This window comes from Bubalus kerabau, chromosome 4, assembly GCF_029407905.1.
Source record: "Bubalus kerabau isolate K-KA32 ecotype Philippines breed swamp buffalo chromosome 4, PCC_UOA_SB_1v2, whole genome shotgun sequence".
Classification (NCBI taxonomy): Eukaryota; Metazoa; Chordata; class Mammalia; order Artiodactyla; family Bovidae; genus Bubalus; species Bubalus kerabau.
The window spans coordinates 40,622,342-40,645,884 of record NC_073627.1 but is presented as its reverse complement, the minus strand read 5'-3'; the positions used below and the strand labels follow the sequence as shown (position 1 = coordinate 40,645,884).

Here is a 23,543-nt window from a genome sequence, read left to right as displayed (position 1 = left end):
CTCTTACCCGAGTCTCCTGCACAAACCTGGATGCACCCTAGTTATTTCCTAATTGCTAGTGGGATGGGCCCATCTAGCAAATGGCCATTACCTTCTCTGCTTTTGATGGATTTGGTGTTTTCAAATGTTTCCGTGTTTCCTGTGTGGGGTGTGGGCAAAAGGTAGGACTCTCCATCCCCAGGAAACGTCTACATCTTAGGGCACTAGGAATCAGATCAGGTCTTTTGGGGACAACTTTATAGTTTCAGCCACACTGGGGCTGGAAACATTGAAGTTATAGATGAGTTGAGAGGGCCTGGAACCCCAGAATGGCAATGAATAAAGTTACCTCCTCAGTGGAAAGATTTTTCACTTTCATCCCAGTGTCCTGTTTCCCACTGATGCACTTGATCCAAAATACCTCCCAGGCAGTGGGGTGCAGGTGGGAGCCATTCATAGTCACCCACCTGGGAGGGGGTCAGGTTTTGCACTGAGATGTACTCTGCTCCTGTGTGTGGATAAAATACACCCTATGCTGGCCTGGACCTACGGCCAGTGCCCCCAGCACCCTCCTGACTATGGAGAGGTTCTGTGAATGGCAAAGGCTGGAGGAGCCCTGGGCTCTAGTGCTGGGGCTCTGCCCCCTTGCCCACTGAGGACGTACTCATTTCCCCATCCTTCTTCCAGACTGATTCTCAGGTCACTTAACTTGTGTAGTCCTTGCAGCCCGGCTAACTGCAGTCCCAGGGGTGGGGCCTGGGGCACTGTTTTCTGGCTATAAATAGATGGCCATGGCTATATCTGTGATCTCCCACCACCCAGCCAGGCTCAGGGGGCTGAGGCCATGGCTAATGGATGCTTCATAAATAACCCAGGCACAATTTGGCATCCCTCTGGTGCTCCCTGCCCTGCCCCCATTCCAATGCCAGCAAGAAGCTGTGCCCACTGGAGAGGCGGGGTTGAGGCCACAGGCCCTTGAACCATTCACCACCCCGGTCCCCTCTCCAGCAAAGTCCCTTTCCTGTCTGGCTTTTCTCTGCTTGCTTGAACAGCAGACTGTATTAAAAAAAAAACAACAACAACAAAACAAAACCAAGGCAAATTGCCTGTGGGACCTCTTCGGCCCCAACAGGGTTGTTTCCCCAAGATGGACTAATTGGCTTGTTTTAATTCCCTCCAGCTCTCTACCCATTCCCTTCCCTGGGGGTGGTGGAAGGAAAAGCCAAGCCAGTAGTTAGGCAGAGTGTGGGGGGAGTTAGGGTGCTGAGAGGGGGTGAGGCTTCCTGGCAGCAAATGGAAGCGAATGAGTGGGGCTTAGGAGCACCTTTCGCCCCGCAGTAGGGACCCGGCCAGAGCCCTTTTCCCACGACCTGGCATGACCTTCCTTATGCGTTCTGAAGGGAAGATGAAGCATGGACGCGATGTGGGAAGAATGCAGGCAGGGTGCATGCGGCTGGTGCTGGGGCCCCGGCTGCTGGTGCAATAGGGTGCCCCCTCCCTCAACTTGCATCTCCCTGGCAACCTGGGACGCGAGGTGCGGGTGTAACAGCCGGGAAATCTATCTTGGACCCTATGTTGTGTCAAACTCCCAGGGTCGGGAGAACAAATGTTAACCGAGGGCACTGAGCCCAGCCCACACAGACGCTGACTCTGTAGTAGATCCCTCAGCCCCAGCACGACGAGCCCTTCCCAGATTTGGGGAAAGGTGAGAGTTAGCATTCAGTCGAGTCAAAGCGCCAGGAAGCCCCAGCCCGGGAGGGCGGGCGCCGCGCTCTGGGCGCGGGATGCGCTTCTCACCGCCAGGCAGCCTGAATCGGGTGGGGGAGGCCCGCGGCGGTGCCCGCGCGCGGAGGCAGTTTCGCTTGGACTGAGGACGCGCGGTTTCCTCTCGGTGCATGTTTTTCTCCCTCTGTTTTAAAGACAGTGACAGCATCGGAGAAGTATCCCGGCGGGCCGGGCTGGGAGAACGCGTCAGCCGCCTTTGCCTGGGGAGGGAGCCCGGGGCCGGGCCAGCGGGGGCGGGCGACGCGGAGCGCAGAGGAGGGGACCGAGGAGAGGCTAGGGAGCCCTGGCCCGGCCGCCCGGCAGGACGGGAAGGGGCCAGGGTGCGGGGCAGAGAGCGAACCCCGGCGCCGAGCCCCGCGAGCGCTGAGCGCGAGCCGGTCGCCTCCCTGCGGGGCGGCCGGGACGCCCTTACCTCCCGCACCCGGGGCGCCCCGGGCCGGGGCCCGAGAGGCGGGGCCGGGGCGGCGTCCGGGGCGCGGGCGGCGCATCGGAGCCGGAGTCCCGGAGCCGCCCGTCCGGGCCGCGCCCTGAGCGAGCCTTGGAAATGCCCGCGCTGGGGGAGCGGGCACCGGCCGCCCGGCGGGGCCCGAGGAGACGCTGAAGGTCGCCGGGAAGTGAGCGCCCGGTCACCTGACCCCCGGGGTGCACCTAGGCGGGGCGGGGCCCATGCGAGGCGAGCGGCCGGGGACCCGGGCGCCGGCGCAGGGGCCGGGAGCGGGCGTCGCGGAGCGCGCGGAGCCGGGCCGGCGGGGGCGCGCGGCGGGCGGGCGAGGGCGCGGCCGGGCACTGCCGGCGGCCTCGCCATGTCCCAGCCGGCGGGCAGGATGCATTGCCGAAAGGCTGGGATCCGCGCCGCCGTGGTGCTCATCGGACTCCTGCACAAATCCCGAAAGCAGAGTAAAGAGAAAAGGTAACGCCTGGCGGCGCCACCTCCCTCTTCCCGCCGCTTTCGGGCTCAATCCCCGTTTTCTTTGGGGTGGACTTTTCCAAGAGAGCATTTGGCTCCGAGCTGGATGGGAGAAAGCCTCCACTCTGGGCGCCGTCGGGAGAGCGAGTTCGGAGCTTAGCCCCGGACACTGGCTGTTATGGGAAAAAGCCCAGGCAGGGCATTGGCTGAATCGGGGATGGGGGGGACGGTGGGTGAGCGCGGCCGGGAGGGTCATTCGGTCTCCATCCCCCACAGAGGGGCACCAGATCCTTCACCCCCACTCCTCGAATTTGCCTAGCGCGGCGTCCTTCCCAAAGCCTGCAGCGCGGGTACCATTGATTCGACCCGGGCGACCGTCCCTGGCTCAGGCCCCGACCCGAGTGGCCCAATGCGCTGGAGATGCCATTTGCTTCTCTGCAACTTGGCTGAGCCCACGAGGGACCGGCCAGGTTGGGAACTGCTAGCTTCGTGCAAGATGCCGTCAGGCCAGGAGCAAGTTTGGAGGTTGTCTATCACCTCCACCCCCGCCTCCGTGTCTCTCTGTCTTTGGGTTTCTCTGTCTTTCACCATTCTTGGGTTTACTCTCGTGTTTGCTCCTGAATGTTGAAAATCGTTCTCCCAGGCTGTTTCAGAGATAGGCTGGAGGGCCTGTGGGGGTGAGAGATGTGGGGTTTGGGATGGGCAAAGGAGCTTTGGAGGCACCTTCCTGGACCCACAAGACCCCAGGGAACTGGCCATACAGGCTGGCAGAGCCTCTGTCCTCTATAGGGTACATGAGCCCAAAGTCTGCCAGCAGCTGGGGGTCATTAGAGCTGACTGTCCACAGAGATGTGGTGGGGGTGTGGGGCAGACTCTGGTCGCCCTGCTGTATTCTAATTTCCAGAGACGTTCAGAGTTAGTGCTGCATTCTACGTTGATCAAGGGCTCAGACAAGGACAATGGAGCCAGAGAATACCTGGGTGGTGACTGGTGGCCCCTGGGCTCACCCAGAAGTTGGGTGTGCCTGGGGGAGGTGGTGGGCAGTGGACTGGAGCACTTGGAGCAACCGGCATGGGTTGCCCCCTACAGTCCGGCTGTCTTCTGTCCCTCTCATCCCCCTTCCTATAATTCAGTGTTTCCCACAGCCCGGGATGAATCTCCAGTGAAGTAACTGAAGGTGGTTAAGCATGAAATAGCATTGAGTCACCTAGTGAGAAAGTTCTTCCCTTTTCAGTTCTCTGCTAATCCTTGTGATTTCTTCAAGGGGCAAGTTTCAGGTTGGTGCTAGTCTGACTTTAACACCTTTTAAACACTTGCTAATCTCCCACTTACAACAAAGAGAGAGCAAACCTCTGGCTCAGGGCCTTTAAGTGGGGGTACAGTGCCTGCCTGCAACTTAGGTTGTTTTTGTAAGGTTTATTTTTAGGATTCTGTCCTGGCTATGGCCAGTGGTACTGATGTTCTCTCTTGCAGTGGTGATATGAAGCATCACTTTAAATTAGTTGAATCAAGTCACAAGAATGAGTCTATTTAGTAAAAATGGTACAGATGGTGTAGAACATAGCACAAATTCTGCAGGTGATCTAGGAATGAATGATGCTTAGGATGCACTTGTCTAGCAGAAAAAGCTGCCAGCGGGATTCAGGAGCTCAGGGCTCCAGGTCTGGGCCCCATTCTCCCCTAGACTTTGATTCTCATCCATTCCCTGCTCTTTGGCATTTTATATGTACAGATGAGCAAGCCAGCCCTCTACAGTCAGAAATATATGGGGTGGCTGTTCCAAGACAACCTGGACCTGTTTTGAGGGATGAGAAGGGAGGCATGCTCCATGGAAAGGCAGCTAGTTGAGAACAGCTCCTGTCTCTGAGTATTGAACGTGGATGTGTGGTAGAGGCCCTGCACAGAGGACTAGAAGCTCTAGTTCCCCCTCCTCTCTTGACCGTGACATGATGGGGTTCATCTCTCTGAGCCTCAGTTTCTGCATCCCTACAAAAGGCATGCAAGGCTCAAGGGAGATGATGTGGGTCATGATGCATCTGATAGGTAGGAAGTACTGCATGAGGATGGAGGGATTTCAGCAGATCGCTCCCATTCTCCTCTCTGTGCCCGTGTCCTGGAAACCACGGTAAGATGGCAGGTGGTGACAGCCCCACCAGTGGTCCAGACCAGCTGTGTGTGGACTGAGAAGGCAGCCAGGTGGGTGTGGGCCTGAGCAGAGAGAGTGTGGGCTTGGGGGGCTGCAGTGAGGCACAGGGCAGGACTTGGACAGGGAACAGGAAGGGATTGGCCCAGGTGAGGATGCCCCAGGCTCCTGGTACTTGTGTTTCCTCCTGGCTGTTCTGTGCTTTTCCCTGCGATGCAGGCAGACAGTGGTGACCCTCTCAGCCTCTGCCTTTGTCCTGTTTTTCTGTTGCTCCTGCCATGCTGATGGCTCTGGCCATGGATTTAACCTGCCAAGGAGAGAGAGGGCTTGCTTTCATGCTTGTGCTGAACGACCTTTACTTCCCTTGCTGTTTGTTATCTGGAGTTTCTTTGTCTCTGAGTGTCTGAAATCAGTGCACACGATTGACCCTTGCTCTGCAGGCACTGGCCATGGGGGCCCTGGAGCAGGCTGCAGCTGCCAGCCTCTCTTAAACACTTCCTAAGCTCCATGCTGAGTGTGAAATTTGCCGAGTTCCTCCTTCCTCCCCCATCTCGTCACAGGGTCAGGTCAGATTCAGGTCCCCTTGTCATCCATCCCAGAAGGCTTGATTCACCCATCGATCTTCCCAGCACCTCTAATTGACAGGCCTGTGCAGATAATACTCCTGGCTGTTGGCCATGAGGGATGGAAGGTACTGTGTGTCTTGTAGTAATGGCCCAGTGGTCCTTCATCTTCCTGCCCTCCCCAGGCCACTTGGAAATATTGTTTGGGAGGGGGAGGGAGGTATGCCAGGCAGAGTGGTTACAACATCGGTAATCCATATGGGTGCAGAAGCAGGAGACTTCCAGGCACTCTTGGTAGGTCCTGAGAACTATACCAGAAGCGCCAGCCTCAGATTGCCTCCTGGAGAAATGGGAGTGGGGCTCACCAGCCTTGATCTGATGGCTCTGTGGGAGATTTGGGACAACCTGGAGGTCCTGCTTCTTTCCTACCATCTTCCAGGAATTCTAGCACCTGTGATCTTATGGAAACAATGTTGTATTTGAGAGGGGATTGAATTTGAATATGGTTCCAAGGAGGCACCTGAACAAAGCCTTCCTTGGTGATGGCAATTTGGAAGCCCCTGTAATGGAGAGCCCCCCCTTTTTTTTCTTTTCTTTCTTTCTTTATTTGGCTGTTCTGGGTCTTAGTTTCGGCATTCAAGATCTTTTAGTTGCTCCATATAGGATCTCGTTCCCTGACCGGGGATCAAACCTGGACCCCTTGCACTGGGAACACAGAGTCTTAGCCACCGGATCACCAGGAAAGTCCCTGGAGAGCTGCTTTAGAGCTCTCTGTTTTTCATAGCATATAGATGTGGCAGAGCGGGGTAAGATCCAGAGAATGGCTTCAGTAATCATAGAAGTGGGTGATGAGGCGGGTGGTGCCCTCTGAAGGGGTGATAGCTTATGGTGTACAGTGTCAGTTTTGTGATCTCCGAAGAAGAAGATGCAGCTTTGGGACCAGGGACCAGGCTTGATCACTCAAGAGCTTTTGTGTAGCAGTATCAAAGTATGAAAAGGGGCAGAGAACGCTTCTGACATAGACATCAGAAGGGGGACGGAGAGTGTCCCCCTTGCTAGTCTTGTGAAGTGAAGTGAAGTTGCTCAGTTGTGTCCGACTCTTTGTGACCCCATGGACTATAGCCTACCAGGCTCCTCCATCCATGGGATTTTCCAGGCAAGAGTACTGGAGTGGGTTGCCATTTCCTTCTCCAGGAGATCTTCCCAACCCAGGGATTGAACCTGGGTCTCCCACATTGCAGGCAGATGCTTTACTGTCTGAGCCACCAGGAGGCTTTATATACTTTCATCAGACCCACTCCCACAACATATATCTTAAATTAACAAGATTAGAACTAACAATAGAAAGGTCCTACCAGACCCGCTCCCACAGTATACAAGTTTTAAGATAAGATTAGTCACAGGGTTCTTGTTAAGGAGAAACATATCCTTGAGCAAGATACATTGTTATATTGACTAAGACAAGGCAATGTAGAAAAAAATATTTGTCCTTTTCTCCTCCTTGAGAGCCTCAGACCCCTTTCTCCTCCTCCTTGGGGACTCTGGACTTCTTATCAACCTGCCTAAGAATTGACTCGGGGGCAACAGGCATCTTTGGCAGTTGGTTCGAAACAGGGGATCATAATCAAAATATTTACCTTCTGAAATGTGTGGATAAAGTCCGTGTGGCTGCAGGTGTGACATTCTGAACTGGAGAGAGGTCATTTAGCATAAATGAAAGAAAAATCCACATCTTACAGGGGGTAGTTATTCTGGGACAACTCTCACCATGGGGTTTACAAGGAGGAAAATAAATTCACTCATCATTCAGCAAGTCACTCATGGCAGGCTCTGTGGGGCAGAACAGTGACTCTAACGAATCTGATCCCTCCATGGTGGGACGTAATGTATAGAGGGTTAATCCTATGTGGGTTATTAGAAAAATCTCATCCTTGGCTCAAAAAAACCCCAGCTTTTTATTGTGAAACTTTTCAAGCATGCACAAAATTGGAGAGAATGGTCTAATACAATACCCAGTTTCAGCTTTTATCAACTCATGGCCAATCTTGTTTCATTTATTTACTAATTCACTCCCCCGCAAGATTATTTTGAAGTAAATCCCAGACTTTATATAATTTCATTCTTAAATATTTCATGCATCTTAAAGATAAGAGTTCTTCTGAAAAACTAGCAATGATCATACCCCCTAAGTTAACAATAATTTCTTAATATCACATTCAGTCAGTGTTCAGATTTCCCTTATTGCCTCTTAAAAGTTTTATTTTTTATTTAGATTTTATGGTTCATTTACTGTCTCATATTTCCCCAAAGATGATTATTTCTTTTTGTTGCCTCATAAAAGTTTTTCTAAAGTGTTTTGGGGTTAAGATTCACAAAATCCAGTGTGATTGGTGATACGTCTCACTATAAGTTTTCTCCTACAACTCTTTTTTTTTCTTTCCTCCTTATAATTTCTTTATTGAAGAAAGTGGGTTGCTTGTCTTGGGGAGTTTCCCACAATCAGGATTTTGTGGATGGAGTCTCTGGGTGTCATTTAACTTGTTCTCCTTTCCTCTATGTAAGTGTCAGTGGTATTTAGTTTTAGAGGCTACAGTAGATTTGGGTATGATTTTTTTTTTTTTTTTTGGTGAGACTATGCTAGAGGAAGTTGGGCTTCCCTGGTGGCTCAGATGGTAAAAAATATGCCTGCAGTGCAGGAGACCGGGGTTTGATGTCTGGGTTGGGAAGATCCCCTGGAGAAGGAAATGGCAACCCACTCCAGTATTCTTGCCTGGAGGATTCCATGGACAGAGAAACTTGGTGGGCTACAGTCCATGGGGTCACAAAGAAATGGACATGACTGAGCGACTAACACTATGCTAGTGGAAGGACTCCCAGGCGGCGCAGTGGTCAAGCAGCATGCCAGTGCAGAAGATGTAGGAGACCCGGGTTCCATCCCTGGGTCGGGAAGATGCCCTGGAGAAGGAAATGGCAACCCACTCCAGTATTCTTGCCTGGGAAATCCCATGGACAGAGGAGCCTGGAGGGCTACCAGTCCATGGGGTCTCAAAGAGTCAGACACGACTGAGTGACTGAGCACGCATATACACTATGGAGTTGTCCAGTTGTCTGCTTTTGTGATATCAGCAGTCACTGATTGCTTTGTCCTTAGGGTTTGAAGGCTGGTGTCATGGATGATACCTGGGTTCTCACATGGGAGAGCTGGTGCCAGCCCTTCGAGCTGCATGGAGTCTGAGCTTGAGGAGTGTCCAAGAGTCCTGGCCTTGGAGCCCCAGAGTCCTGGGGCTGGAAAGGGTGGAAGGCAGGAGCTGGTCTGCTCCCAGGCCCCGGAACAGATGGCCACTTGTTCTCATCTTAGGAGGTGACTTGGTCCTGCCCTCTGCGGAAGGGCCTGGTGCTCACTCTTTCTTGTCTCATGCTTGAGCCAGTTGCTATCGTTGCTTTAAAGAACAAATCTCTCCCTTTAACCAGCTTCCCATTTTTAACCTCATTGCAAGTCTGAGGAGTTAAGGAACAGAATTTGAGGCGTAAATGAGTGTATTAGATTCCTTTGGAACCATTATTTTAATCTCCTAATTGGTCTCCTCACTTCTTGTCCCCCTTACCTCTTCTCCTGACGGCGGCCACAGTGGAGTTTTAAAAATTCAAATATAAAACAATACAAAAAAATTCAAATACAATCAAGTCTGTCTACTGCAAGAAGCTCTCCATGGGCTTTCCATTATACTTTATTTTTAAAATTTTATTTTTTAAAGTTTTTTTTTTTAATGGCTTTATTTATTTTTGGAGCTGTGCAGCATGTGGGATCTTTGTTTCTCGATCAGGGATTGAACCTGCATCCCCTCTGTTAGAAGCGTGGAGTCTTAACCACTGGACCACAGGGAAGTGCCTCCATTACACGTGAAATGAAATCTAAAATCTGAAGCTGGGTCCACGTCCCCTCCCTGGTTCTATGAACTTACCTCTGACCTTGTTCCCCGTCCCTCACTGTGATCATTGTACTTCAGTTGCAAAGGCCTTCTCTCTGTTTCTAGAACATGCAAGGCTTGCTTCTACCCCAGGCCTTTTACACATGCTATTTACCGTGACTTCACTAACCATGCAGAGAAGGCAATGGCTCCCCACTCCAGTACTCTTGCCTGGAAAATCCCATGGACGGAGGAGCCTGGTGGGCTGCAGTCCATGGGGTTGCTAAGAGTCGGGCACGACTGAGCAACTTAACTTTCACTTTTCACTTTTGTGCATTGGAGAAGGAAATGGCAACCCACTCCAGTGTTCTTGCCTGGAGAATCCCAGAGACAGAGAAGCCTAGTGGGCTGCCGTCTATGGGGTCGCACAGAGTCGGACACAACTGAAGCGACTTAGCAGCAGCAGTAACCATGTTTCCTCATCACCTGGCTCTCAACTCAGATATCATCTCCAAAGGGACTCCTCTGACCATCCAACCTAAGCAACTCATTCCAGCCGTTACAACTTTACCCTGATTTATTTCCTCCATGGCACTTACCGTTAACTGATATCATCTAGCATGGGTAATAAACAAGTCATTGACTATCTCCTCCCCTAGAAGGCGAGTTGTCTGAGAGCAAGGACTTTGCCTTTTTCACATCATTGCTGAGAACAGGAGCGCTTGGTAAATATTTACTGAATGAATGAGTGGGTGCTCATGAGACTCACTGACCCCTCAGGCGAAATGTGCTCACTGCTTCTTACCTTGAAGTCCTCTTAATACTGCAGTGCTCTCTGAGATGGGTTTCAAGATGTCCCTTTTCTTTCTTTTTTTTTGGCCACACTATGTGGCCTGCAGAACTTCCCTGACCGGGGATTGAACCTGTGCCCTCTGCAGTGGAAGCATGGAGTCTCAACCACTGGGCCACCAGGGAACTCCTTTCTTGTTTGAGATTTCCCCCCTTGCCTCTTGTTCCTTTCCTTCCACAAGAGATTTTGGGGAGAAATGAACCAGATCACTTGCATGTGTGTATTTTTCATGTTATTCCTCTGACTCCTTCCTGCCTCTGCGTGGTTCAGGGACCCATAGATGGGAGGGTCCCGGTTGAGTCCAGCCTATCCTGAAGCTGTGACCGGGACACCAGGACTGTCCTGACTCTGGGTTCCTAGAATTCGGGTCCTGGAGCTGCTACCCGACAGGCAGAAGCGGGGTCCCTTCATTCATGCCAAAGAGGGGCCAGTGGGCGCCTGAATTAGCAACCAGTCGCCATTAGCAAATATATATATTTTTTGAAATGTAGCTTTATCTCTTGGGAGCCCGTGTAGTGCACAGATGGCTGGTTACCAGGATGTTGCCAAATAGAGGGCTTGCCAGGCTCGCTTGGTTAAACCAGCGAGAATCACTTCTGTGTGCTCGGGGGCTGCTGAAGGGCTCAGGAAGTTTCTCAGTCATTTTAAGCAGATGAGGCACCCCCTCACCCCCAGCCTGGTCCCCACACCACCCCACACCTGCCCGACAAACGGAGTTTATTTGCCTCTGGAATCCATAAAAAATAAAGGAGGTAGGCAAGATGATTTCAGGTGGACAAGCATTTTTTGTTTTAATAGCTATTAAAAAAAAAAAATTCTGGCAAGTGATGCTGGTTTTCTGTGTATGGCACTTACATAACGCTTTAAAAAAGTAAGTTTGTTTAAGTAAAAAATTGCGAATTAATTTAAAGAGAAGTGTTAAGAGAAGTAACAGTCAGGTGGTACGCGGATTAGGGGAAGATGGGGAAGGTGGTGCTGACATGCCTGTGGCTTAGGGAGGAAGGGAGCCTGTTTCTCGTATGTTAGGATGGACGCTGCAGCATCTGGGTCGTTGAGGACTGAATGGTTGTCACAAGCCAGCACCTTTTGAGGCTTACTGTTTGTGAGGCTCTGGGCTGAGGGCTCATGTGCGTGCCTATCAATTCTACCAGTTATTATCTTTGTTTTCTAGCTGAGGGACAGAGGCTCAGAGGTCGAGGATCATGCTGGGGACAGAATCAGAGGTGGAGGAACGGGGATTTTAACCTGCTTCTGCTGCAGCCCAAAGGCTGTGATCTTAACTATTATATTATCTGGAACCCAGGATAAGCACTTAGGCAGTGCCTGGCTTCTGAGAAGTGCTTATTCCGTGCTGCTGCTATTATTATGAATGTACTGAGGTGTAACATCCATACAGTGAGTGTACAAGTCTTAAAGATACCGCTCAGTGACTTGCCACGTATTTATCTGCTTGTGTAGATACCACCCGGGTCAGATGTAGCACTTTCCAGCACCCCAGCAGGCTCCCTCAGGCTCCTTCACAGTCCAGTTATAATTACTATGGAGTCGGCCCATTGCCTTGCATCTGGGTGGTACCTGGGGTAGCCTTGACCATGGTAAAGGGAACTCATGTCATGAGTTGGAATTTCTGAGTGGGGAGCCCCAGTTCGACCATGGTGGATGGTGCCAGACCCTGCACTGGTTTCTAGGGACAAATGAGCCTGGTTTCACCTTCCCCTCTCCTTCCAGACGTGTTCACTGGGGACCTGGAGCCCGTGCTCTGTTTATTCACTGCCCTTGGAGCGAGGCTGGGTTGAAAAATTGTCACTTGCTTTTAAGCTTATCAGTTATGAACACTCTGCTTCATGAAGGCTGGAGCCCTGGCCAGCTGCTTCCCGGAGCCCTTTGGGGGTGGACTGACCCTGCGGGGCCACTTCTCTGAAGGGGGGTGGTGGGGTGGGAGCTGGTTGTTGGTCAGAGCTGCCCCCCTCCCCATCCTTCCCTTCCTTCCCACTTTTCTGTGTCTTTGTTGTAAAGATCTTTACCAACCACACTGAATGTGTGTGGTACAATCAGGGCGCTGTGCTAATACTTGCCATAAATGCTTACTCTCAAAGCACAGACTTATGGTTACCAGGGGGAAGGATGGAGGTAAGGGATTGGTAGGGAGTTTGGGATGGGCATGTGCACACTGCTATATTTTAAATGGATAGCCAACAAGGACTTACTGTATAGCACGTGGAACTTTGCTCAACATTATGTGGCAATATTATGTGGATGGAGGGGAGTTTGGGGGAGAATGTGCTGGGGTACTCAGTCATGTCCAACTCTTTGCGACTCCACGGGCTGTAGCCCACCAGGCTCCTCTGTCCATAGGATTTTCCCAGCAAGAATACTGGAGTGGGCTGTCATTTCCTCCTCCAGGGTAATCTTCCCGACCCAGGGATTGAACCCATATCTTGCGTCTCTTACATTGCAGGCTGATTCTTTACTGCTGAGCCACTGGCGAATGGATACATGTGTATTTATGGCTGAGTCCCTTTACTTTACCTGAAACTATCACGACATTGTTCATCAGCTTTACTCCAATACAAGGTTACACGTTTAAAAAATAATAATAACACCCCCCCCCAAATAAGCGCTTACTCTCGGGGCTCAAAAATAGCCCCTGAGCAAGGTGCAGCTCTCACTGGGTTTACAGGACAGACCCTTGGAAGGGTGGAAGACCCCCCGCCCCACTCATTTTTCACTGTCATGTGCTTCATAACCAGACGGTGCTGTCTGCAGAGAGTGGGGACAGCTGGCACCCGGGCATTTAGAGTCGGAAGCAGAAGTCAGAAGCTGGCCCCTGCAGACTCCTTAGGTCTTTGAGAAGCCTCCTCTCTGTGCCAGACTCTGTTGGAGGCACTGCGGATGCAGCAGGGAACAGCGCAAAGCCTTGCCTGTTCTCCAGGGACTTGTTAGACCCACATATGTTTTTCACTTTTAAGTCAGTATTTTTGAATTGGAAGATTCCGTGTTACTAATGTGTATTTCAGCCTTCTATGGAGAAATCAGAAGTTCTGGCAATGTTGGCCGGGCCTGCCTTCCTGCCTGGCACTTCCACTGCCAGTTGCCGGCTCCCTGTGGGGCTGGTGCCCTCCTGCTCACCCCAACACCCATACCTGGCTTCCCCTGTGTCACCTACCCCTGCTGTGAGGGATTGGGTATAGAGTGTGGGAAGCAGGAGGCTCAGGGTTGGGGAGCTCTATGTGTAATTAATGAAATATGCAGGCTGGGGGTTGGGTCTTAGCCAGGCATGCCCTTGGGTCTCCTTGGTTTGGGGCAAGTCCATTGTGACCGGAAATGAGGGGTCCTGGCAGTGTGGCTGGGTGCCCTGCAGGAGCTGGGCTGGAGAATGGCCACTGTTCATTTGCCTGTAGATGTTCCTCCTGTCTTATCCTCCCTAATTACCCCCCAAACAAAAATAACAGAAAGATGGGAGGCTGGGTTCCATAGAACACAGACTCAGGAATTCCCAAGAGAAGGGACAGGGGTGAGAACTAGTATTGAGCTCCATTCTGGGCATGGCACTGGGCTGGCACTTGAACCTCACTCGTTTCATTCTCTGCAAGACTGCTCATCGTGATTTCCATTTTTCATGGAGGAGAAAGCGGAGGTTCAGGAGTGACAGCCAGTGTCACTCAGCTTGTATAGGAGAGCTGAGATTCAAACCCCAGCCTGATGCCAAATCCTAGGCTTTCGTCCTTTCGCCTATTACATGGTGACCCTGGCCAAGTTCCTTGAGCTCTCTGCCCTTGACTTTCACCTTCTACGAAGTGGACTGTACTGTATCTCAGGTGTATGAGACACCTACCAAGTGTATGAAAAGGCTTCACATTATAGTGAACCATGACACTTTAGCACATTTTTGTTATTTTGTGAGGAAGGAACTGGATAGGTCTCTTGGGCAGCTGGGCTTCTTTGGAACCCCAGGCCTTAGCTGATGGGTGGGGAGAGGGCGCGGTCCATGGAGCCTTAGGTGAGGGAGAGTTCTGTCCTGTCAGGCGTCAGATAAGCTGAAAGGTCTCTTGGCTGTTGTCCTCACTAATTAGAATAGAAATTCCCACTCCTTTATGAGAATGGGAAGGTCTGGGCCGCAGCCTGGGTTTCCCGTGCCATCTGTATTTTAATAGAACATTTATTTTAATAAGATACTTAATCCGAGATGCAAAGGCAGGAAGAGTGTGTAAATTAAGGGGTAACCGAAGCAGGCTATCTGAAAATTCTATTTGCAAATAAGCCAGAAAGGGCTTTTGAGCGTGACATCAACCAAGGCCAGTTGCCGAGAGCCGACAAGGTCCCCCAAGGGCACAGCCACGCGGAGCAGGACACAGGCTGTGATACAAGCGATGGGAACAAGGCCACCTGGTTCCACATTGCAGGTCCTCTGCTCTTTCCCTGCTGCTAGAAGGTGCTGCCACCCCCTCTGCAGCATTTGCCCTCTCTTTCTCCTCCGTGAATGAGTTGGGTTCCAGACTTTCACCTGTGCTGCTTCAGTTCACGGCCCTCCCCATCCGTGGAGCACGGGGTATGTACCAGGCCCTGGACGATGGGGTTCAGGAGGAGAACGAGAGACTCTTCCTGCCTCAGGCAGTCAGTCCCCTGGAAGGAGGGATCAGACGTGTAGTGTGAACCCAAGACCAGAGGTGGGGGTGCTGGAGAAGAGGTGCCTGGCGCCCTGGAGGCCACCCAAGGAAGGCTTCTTGGAATTGGTGGTGTTTGAGGTGGGCCATGGACTTCCTCGATGGCTCAGTGGTAAAGAATCAGCCTGCAATGCAGGAGGCACAGGAGATGTGGGTTTGATTCCTGGGTCAGGAAGATCTTTTGGAGGAGGAAATGGCAACCCACTCCAGTATTCTTGCCTGGAGAATTCCATGGACAGAGGAGCCTGGCGGGCTACAGTCCATGGGTCACAAAGAGTTGAACATGACTGAGTACACACGATACACGGTATGGAGCCTGAAGATTTCAGAAGGGAATGATGAAGTGGGGAACTACATTCTAGTTAAATAGCATGTGTAAGCAAAGGAATGCAGGTGGGAAGAGTAGGGGACACGTTCAGAACCCAGCTGGACTGTGATGTGGATTTCATGGTGAGGAATAGTGGGAAATGAGGCTGTCAAGGTCATCTGGGTCTATTTTGTGGTTGGTGCTGAATGGCAGGGAGAGAAGCAGATTAGGCAATGGGGGGCTTCACTGCTCTGTGACCCCCAACCCCAAACCTATGTGGTAGTGTGGAACCCCAGTTAGCATATAAACAAAGAATCAGTCAACGTTACAGTTGAAATAGAGTTCTCTAACATTTGTTTTTTAATTTTTTCCCAAGAGACCAAAGCTTTTTATTTAATAGTGAATAAATCAGTTTGTGACTCAGTTTCCTTGTCTGAACAGCAAGAAAAGATAATTTGTCATGTTTTATAGAAAGATTGTAAGGAGACGTAAACTTCAAAATGATCTTTGTGTTTTGAAGAACAATGGTCTAACATTTGTTTTAATGCCATCTATTTAATCAGGGGTTTCAGGTTAGAGGGTCTTTGTGTTGGAGGGTGGTACCTCCAGAATGACTCTTTTTGAAAACAAAATTTTTTTAATTAAAAATTTTAAATTTATAGCACATAGGATCTTAGTTCTTTGATTAGGGCTTGAACCCATGCCGCCTGCAGTGGAAGCACAGAGTCTTAACCACTGGATCACCAGGAAAGTCCCCCAAATGACTCCTTGATTAGAAATTGAGCTGAATTAGTCAGGAATCTTTTGGTTGTAAGTGATAGCTGCTGCCGCTGCTGCTAAGTTGCTTCAGTCGTGTCCGACTCTGTGTGACCCCATAGACTGCAGCCCACCAGGCTCCCCGTCCCTGGGATTCTCAAGTGACAGACCCCCATTCAAATTAACTTAAAGGAAAAAAAGAAGTGTGTTGGGTTAGGTCAATTAGAAAGTTCAGAGGGCACAATTCAGGGATGGCTGGATCCGGGGCTTCATTGGTGTCCCTGGACACCGGTTTTCTTTCTCAGTCTCTAGGCTACGCTTTCTTTTGGGTTGGCTTCATCCTCAGATAGGCTGTCCACAAAGTTGGATGGTGGCTGCTTCAGGCTTACATACTGCCGGTTTAGCAACACCAATAGGAAGACCAGTACTATCAGCCAGAGTCCCAAGGGTGACTCACCTTGGATACAGTGGTTTGTGCCCCCATCCTTGACTTTGGCTAGAGGGATAGTATTCATTTTTAATTTTTTTTAGAGGAAATTTCTGTTCAAGAGGAAGTGAAGTTTTATTAGAATGACGTTCAATTCCCATCCTCATAGAGTAATTTTTTAAACTTTTTATTTTGTATTGGAGTGTAGCCGATTAACAATGTTGTGATGGTCTCAGGTAGACAGTGAAGGGACTCAGCCATACAGATACATGTATCCAGGCTCCCCCAAACTCCCCTCCTATCCAGGCTGCCACATAACATTGAGCAGAGTTCCCTGTGCTATACAGTAGGTCCTTGTTGGTTATCCATTTTATTTATTTATTAAAAAAATATATTTATTTATTTGACTGTACCAGCTCTTATTTGCAGCATGTGGGATCTAGTTCCCTGACCAGGGATCAAACCCTGGCCTCCTGCACTGGGGGTGCGATCTTAGCCACTGGACCCCCAGGGAAATTCCTGGCTATCCATTTTAAATACAACAGTATGTCCCTGTCCATGCCAAACTCCCTAACCAGGATAGGGTACACTGATTAGCCAAGTCTGGGTCTTGTGCCCACTCTGGATCCCAGAGGTGGAGTCACCTGGGCTGAGACAATAGGAGGGGTGGGTCATCCGAGGAAATTGGGTATGTTGCTATCAGAAGATCAGGGGATGGAAGTGGGGCAGGACAAGACCAACTGCTGTCCATTCTCCTGGCTCTGCTGGTTTAGAGAGATGTGGGTTTGATCCCTGGGTCAGGAAGATCCCCTGGAGAAGGAAATGGCAACCCACTCCAGTATTCTTGTCTGGAGAATCCCATGGACAGAGGGGCCTGGCAGGCTGTGGTCTGTAGGGTTGCAAAGAGTCGGACAGAGATGAAGTGACTTAACATGCACACATGCATTGCATTTCTTACATCTCCTGCATTGGCAGGCGGATTACCACTAGCGCCACCTTGGAAGCCCATACAGTGGGATACTGCTACCACGTGGATGAACTTTGAAATGTTGTTCTGGGAATTCCCTGGTGGCCTAGTGTTTGGGACTCTGTGCTTTCACTGCAGAGGATGTGGGTTCACTCCCTGGTTGGGGAACTAGATCTGGCAAACCATGAGTTGTGGCCAAAAAAAGAAAATATTGTGCTAAATGAGCTAAGCCAGACACAATACGACAGAGATTGGATGATTCCACTTGTATGAGGTACTTGGAATAGATAAATTCAAAGAGACACAAAAATTCAAAGTAGAGTAGAGCTTGTGTGTGTGTTAATCACTCAGTCATGTCGCTCTTTGTGACCCCGTGGACTGTAGCCCGCCAGGCTCCTCTGTCCATGGGATTCTCCAGGCAAGAATACTGAAGTGGGTTGCTATTTCCTCCTCCAGAGAATCTTCCCTACCCAGGGATCAAACCCCAGTCTCCTGCATTGCAGGCTGATTCTTTACATCTGAGCCACCAGGGAAGCCCTAGAATAGAGGTTACCAGGGGCTAAGGGGGTAGGTTAGGGAGAATTATCGTTTAATGTATACAAAGCTTCTGTTAAGGGTTCTGAAAAAAGTTCTGGAACCGGATTGTGGTGATGGCTGCATGATACTGAATCGTGCTTAAAAATGGCTACAGTGGTTAAAAAAAAAAAAGTCTTATTCAGGATCCTAAAACGTAAAGCAGATAAAAGAGTGTTTCCCTGGGTAGAGATGGGGTGGGCAGATGGGGGCGGCTCCAGTCTCATTTCTGTGAAAATGGAGATGCATTTGGACCCAGAGTGCCATGGGGACTCCAGGGAAGCGACAGTCCTTCCTTCCCTGATAGTGCAGTCCACGTGCTGAAGTTGGGGGTCCCCCAAGCTTCTGTCCTGCCCAAGCTTCACTCCCCACTGATGGTCATGTGTTACTGGGGAAGGTCAGTCCAGGGAGCAGGCGCTGGAGGGATGGGGTCTCCTCCTGTGAGCTCTCCTTGTAACCCACGTTTTCTTTCCTGCAATCAACTGCTCACGGACAGGCATTTGCCAGTGCGTTAAGGGGCTCTCCTCAGGGCTTCCCTGATGGCTCAGACGATAAAGAATCTGCCTGCCAATGCTGGAGATGCAGGTTTGATCCCTGGGTTGGGATGATCCCCTGGAGAAGGGCATGGCCACCCAATCCAGTATTCTCGTCTGGAGAATCCCATGTTCAGAGGAGCCTGGGAGGCTCAGTTCATGGGGGTTGCAAAGAGTCAGACATGACTGAGTGACTAACACACACACACACATACACACACACACACGCATGCACACACACCCACACTGGGCTCTCCTCAGAGGCTGAGGGGACTGGGGGTAGGCGGGAACTATGGGAGGGGCTCAGCATGGTCTCAGTATGAAGAGAAGAGCCTTGACCCTGTGCTGACCTTGGGGCATAGACCAGAGCCTGTGCGGCCACAGGATGGAAGACTGGGGTCTGTGCACACGAAGTGGCCACCCTCAGGGACCTGCCAGCCAGCCCTGAGACGGGCAGCAACCACCCCAGGGTGCGTGGACCATGCAGAGAGGGCATCTCTGCTGCTCCTGACCACGGCACGTGCTCAGAACCTTCCTCTGAGTATTTTCTGGGCTGCTTCTCGCCAGTTGGATTTTTTTTTAAAGAAACATTTATTATATTTTTAAAATCCATGTTCCTTGCAGAAAAATTGGAAAACACAGAAAAGTACAAAGACTAAAATAAAAATCATCTGCAATCCCAGATGGGGGATTTGCAGAGATAACCACTATTAACATTTAATACATTTTCTCTGGCCTTTTTTCCTATTCAAACACATACCCTCCCACACAGTATATTTACATCTGCATCTACACCTGTTTCTCTGTATTATAACACAATTGGGATTATATTTTATACACAGTGTATTAGTCAGGACTCTTGAGGGCAGGCAACAGAAGCCCAGGTTGAATTAGCCAAATAAGATCAGAGAATATATTGGTGGGCATAACTCATTTTCAGAAACAGCTTCAGGAACAGCTGGATCCAGGACCACGAGCTGTCTGTCTTCCTCTCTGTCTCTTGTGTCTGTGTCTCTCCCTGTGTTGGCTTCATTCTCTTGGGACATCTCTTCCCATGATATTGAAACGATGGTGGCAGACCACTGTGAGTTTACATTTCAATCCCTTTTCCTCCTGAGAGGGAAAAAATATATATATATCTCCTTTTCACCAACTCCAGTTAGATAAATCCCAAGGAGGAATTCTGGTTGGCTTGGATCATGCACTGAGCTCTGCATCAGTCCTTGTATGGGGGTGAGGGTGGGGGACGACGATGGCCCAGCCTGAGTCAGGGGCTCATCCCTGTGGCCGGTGTTGGTACAGTGACTGTAAGAGTCCTTTTCAGTGGCAGAGGATCAGATCTCCGAAGTAGGGGTGGGGAGTTTTATTATTAGAGGAAGGGATAAGAGTGAGTTGGGCAGGTAAAACCACACACAAGCTGCTTTGGTCCTGGTTCCAGACACAAGAGCTAGCACAGTGTGTTGGGTGAGCATGTGGGCCTTCTTTCTTTTCTTTTGGCCGAGCCACACAGCATGTGGGATCTTAGTTCCCCGACCAGGTTCAAACTCGCATCCCCTGCATTGGAGGCCCAGAGTTTTAACCATTGGACCACCAGGGAAGTTCCAGGGCCCTTTTTCTTGTACGATTTTTACAGATCAAGTGGTACCATCCTATAAGCAGCACAGTTTGGCAGCACTTGTCATCATTATGCATGCATATCCCCTTTGACCAAGGGGATATTTCCCCTTGTATGTTTCCACATGTGGAATGGTGCAGTACAAGATCAATTCACCACGATATTATTTGCAATAGCAAAACATTGGAAACAACCAATTGCCTATCAATAGAGGACTGGTTACCTACATTTCACATTCATGCTGTGGGCTACTATGTTACTCAATAAAGAATGGTGAAGCTTTCTATGTAGCCATAGGAAGTTCTCCCAAGATATTTTGAGTAAAGAAAGCAAGGTGCAGAATGGAAGTATAATATATTTAACTTTTGTGTAAAAAAAAGGGGGAAATAGGATGCTGTCTTTGTATTGTTTTATATTTGCATAAAGATGCTACAGAAGGATGTGTAAAAATCTTTTCATGGGCCAAGTGGGAACTGGACAGATTGAGACAAAGCTAAGATGAGGCCTTTCACTGTATATCTTATTTTTTTTTTAATTTATTTATATGGCTATGTCGGGTCTTAGTTGTGGCATTCAGGCATTCTTTTAGTTATATAACATGCAAATTCTTAGTTGCAGCATGTGGAATCTTTAGTTGTGGCATGTGGGATCTAGTTCCCTGACCAGGGATTGAACCCAGGCCCCCTGCACTGGCAGCATGGAGTCTTAGCCCCTGGACCACCAGGGAAGTCCTTGTATATCTTCTAATAATTGTCAGCTTTTGATGTCGATGTATTACTCATTCAGAAATCACCAGGTCAGTTTCCTTTGGGGTGATGAAAAAGTTCTGGAAATAGAACCTTTGTGGTGGTGATGGTTGGACACTGTTGTGAATATCCCTAAAGCCACCGAATTGTAACTTTAAAATGGTCATTATGGAATTTTGTGTTATGTGTTTTATCACAACTGGAAAAAAAAGTGAAAAAGTCAACAGACCAAAAGGAAAAAATAGAAGAAACCGAAAAAGCACAGCATGAGAGTCTGGGGTCAGACTGCCTGGGTTTAAATCCTGACTTTGCTACTTCTTGGTTTTATGATTGGATAGATACATTACTTCACTTTTTGGAGAATCAGTTTAGTCACTTGCCAACAAAGCTCCGTCTAGTCAAAGCTATGGTTTTTCCAGTAGTCATGTATGGATGTGAGAGTTGGACTATAAAGAAAGCTGAGCGCTGAAGAATTGATGCTTTTGAACTGTGGTGTTGGAGAAGACTATTGAGAGTCCCTTGGACTGCAAGGAGATCCAACCAGTCCATCCTAAAGGAAATCAGTCCTGATTATTCATTGGAAGGACTGATGCTGAAACTCCAATACTTTGGTCACCTGATGCGAAGAACTGACTCATTGGAAAAGACCCCAATGCTGGGAAAGATTGAAGGCAGGAGGAGAAGGGGACAACAGAGGATGAGATTGTTGGATGGCATCACTGACTCGATGGGCATGAGTTTGAGCAAGCTCCGGGAGTTGGTGATGGACAGGGAAGCCTGGTGCGCTACAGTCCATGGGGTCCCAAAGAGTCGGACACGACTGAGTGACTGAACTGAACTGAAAGAGTGGATTATAAAAGACTGTATCCTGAGAATTGGGTGAGAGGTAAAGGATTTAACTGGGGAATCATAGGCCTCCTTGTGGGTTAAGGATCCAGAAAGGTGAGGATTGTTAGGGCTGCCCTCCTTCTGGCTAGTTGGGACATTTGCATTTTAATGGAGACTCTTGAAGACTAAAAACATTCAGACTCAAAGGGAGGAATGGTTGGAATTTCAGAAAAATTTATAGCTCCCTGACTGGGGAAAATGAGATCTTTTCTTTTTCCTGGGCAGAGTTAAATTTTTACTTTGTCCTCACCTATGGCTCCAGGTGGTGGAGTTGGAAGCAGAAGAATGAATGTTGCCAGCTAGCGGGAAGGGGAAGAGGTGGATAGGAGAAAGGAGAGCTGAGGAGCAGACAGAGCCCACACGAAGCCTGAGATTTGGATCTGCAGAAAATGAGACCATCCGTCAGTCAACCAAGAAACCCTGTCCCTCCTAACCCACCCTACCTCATCCCATAGCCACTCCAATCTACTGCTCTTTCTAGAAGATTGCCCCTGGCCCTGCTCCCCACCACTCCACAGTGCTGCTCTGGTTACCAAATCCAATGGTTGCCTTTGTGCTCTCAACTTAGAGTCATTTGACACTGCTTAATACTCCCTCCTTTCTTCCCCTTTGTCATTCAGTCAGTCACGTCCAACTCTCCATGGCCCCATGGACTTGTTGGGGCACGCCAGGCTTCCCTGTCCTTCCCTACCTCTCAGAGCTTGCTCAAACTCATGTCCTTTGAGTTGGTGATGCCATCCAACCATTTCATCCTCTTTTTCCCCTTAATACTTATTTGGGTATTTGGCAGTGCTGGTCTTAGTTGAAGCATGCAGATCTTTGATCTTTGTTACCATGTTTGAGATCTTTTATTGTTCGGAATCCAGTTCCCTGAGTAGGGATTGAACCGGGTCCCCCTGCATTGGGAGCATGGGAGTCTTAGCCACTGGACCACCAGGGATATCCTGTGAGAACCTGCATTTTAAACCAGCTTCCAGGTGATGCTCCTGCCAGCAGGTCCGTGGAGTCACCATGGGGTTGGATGTCAGACATAAAGCAGGAGGGGGAGGGTCAGGAATGCTCAGGGACTTTGATTGGGAGACAGAACCCGGCAGGTGGAATAAGCTGGGGGAAATGATGAGGTCACCTTTGGGCACGTTGAGTTTGAGGTGCTCAGAGATCTCAGGGGAGATGTCCAGCTGGCAGTGGGGTCTGAGGCTCAGATGAGAGGCCTGGGTTGGAGGCAGAAAATGGGGTCATTGTAGGGATGGCAATCACAGCCCTGACTTGCTTCTGGCTGAATGGGGAGATGGTGTGCTGAGGGTGGGCAGGGCTGCGGGGAGCCCTCTCGCTCCCTGGAAGATCCATTGTCAAGGGAAGGGCCTTGGTTAAAACACCCAACTGACACCAGATGTGAGACAGGTGTTTTCTTCACTAAGCTTGTTCATTACCACCTTGACCTTGCTGGTTCAATACCCCACAAAGAAAACAGATCCCTGGGGGCAGCATAATTGCCTGCCTGTCCATCCATGTTCCCCATCACACATCAGTCCTTGAGGGACTGAGGATCCCGCAGGGACAAGGCTGGCCTGATGGCTGCCCTTATGGGGCTCATGGTCCGGTGGGTGGAGCTGAGGAGCTGGGGACAATGGCCTTTCGGTGAGGGTCTGACTTGATGGGAGCCATCGAGGGCTGAACTGGCAGCTCTGAGGAGAGTGAAACCTGTTCTGATCTCACCGGGCTTAGGGAGGAGGGGAAGCACTTCCCGTCTGCAGGTGGCTGGGATGTTCCGGCAAGCCCTGCCACTCTAGGGGGTGCGCTCAGGGTGCCAGATGGTTACCTTCACTCTTGCCACTTCTTCCAGGGTTCTGGGAGGACCGGAAGGACCTACTCCAGCACTTCGTGTGGTTGTGTTGATGTTCCTGCCTAAGGCCTCGGCTTTGGGTTCTGCTC

General features: G+C 50.1%; 1 protein-coding gene across 1 annotated transcript in view; it reads left to right on the top strand.

The window, feature by feature from the left end:
* Positions 1–2,036: 2,036 nt before the first annotated feature.
* RAP1GAP2 (RAP1 GTPase activating protein 2) overlaps positions 2,037–23,543 on the top strand; it is a 144,058-nt gene continuing 122,551 nt past the window's right edge. Inside the window, exon 1 of the mRNA XM_055576903.1 lies at positions 2,037–2,674. Coding sequence (XP_055432878.1) covers positions 2,568–2,674 — 107 coding nt within the window. The 5' untranslated portion in view covers positions 2,037–2,567. The remainder of the gene's footprint in view (positions 2,675–23,543) is intronic.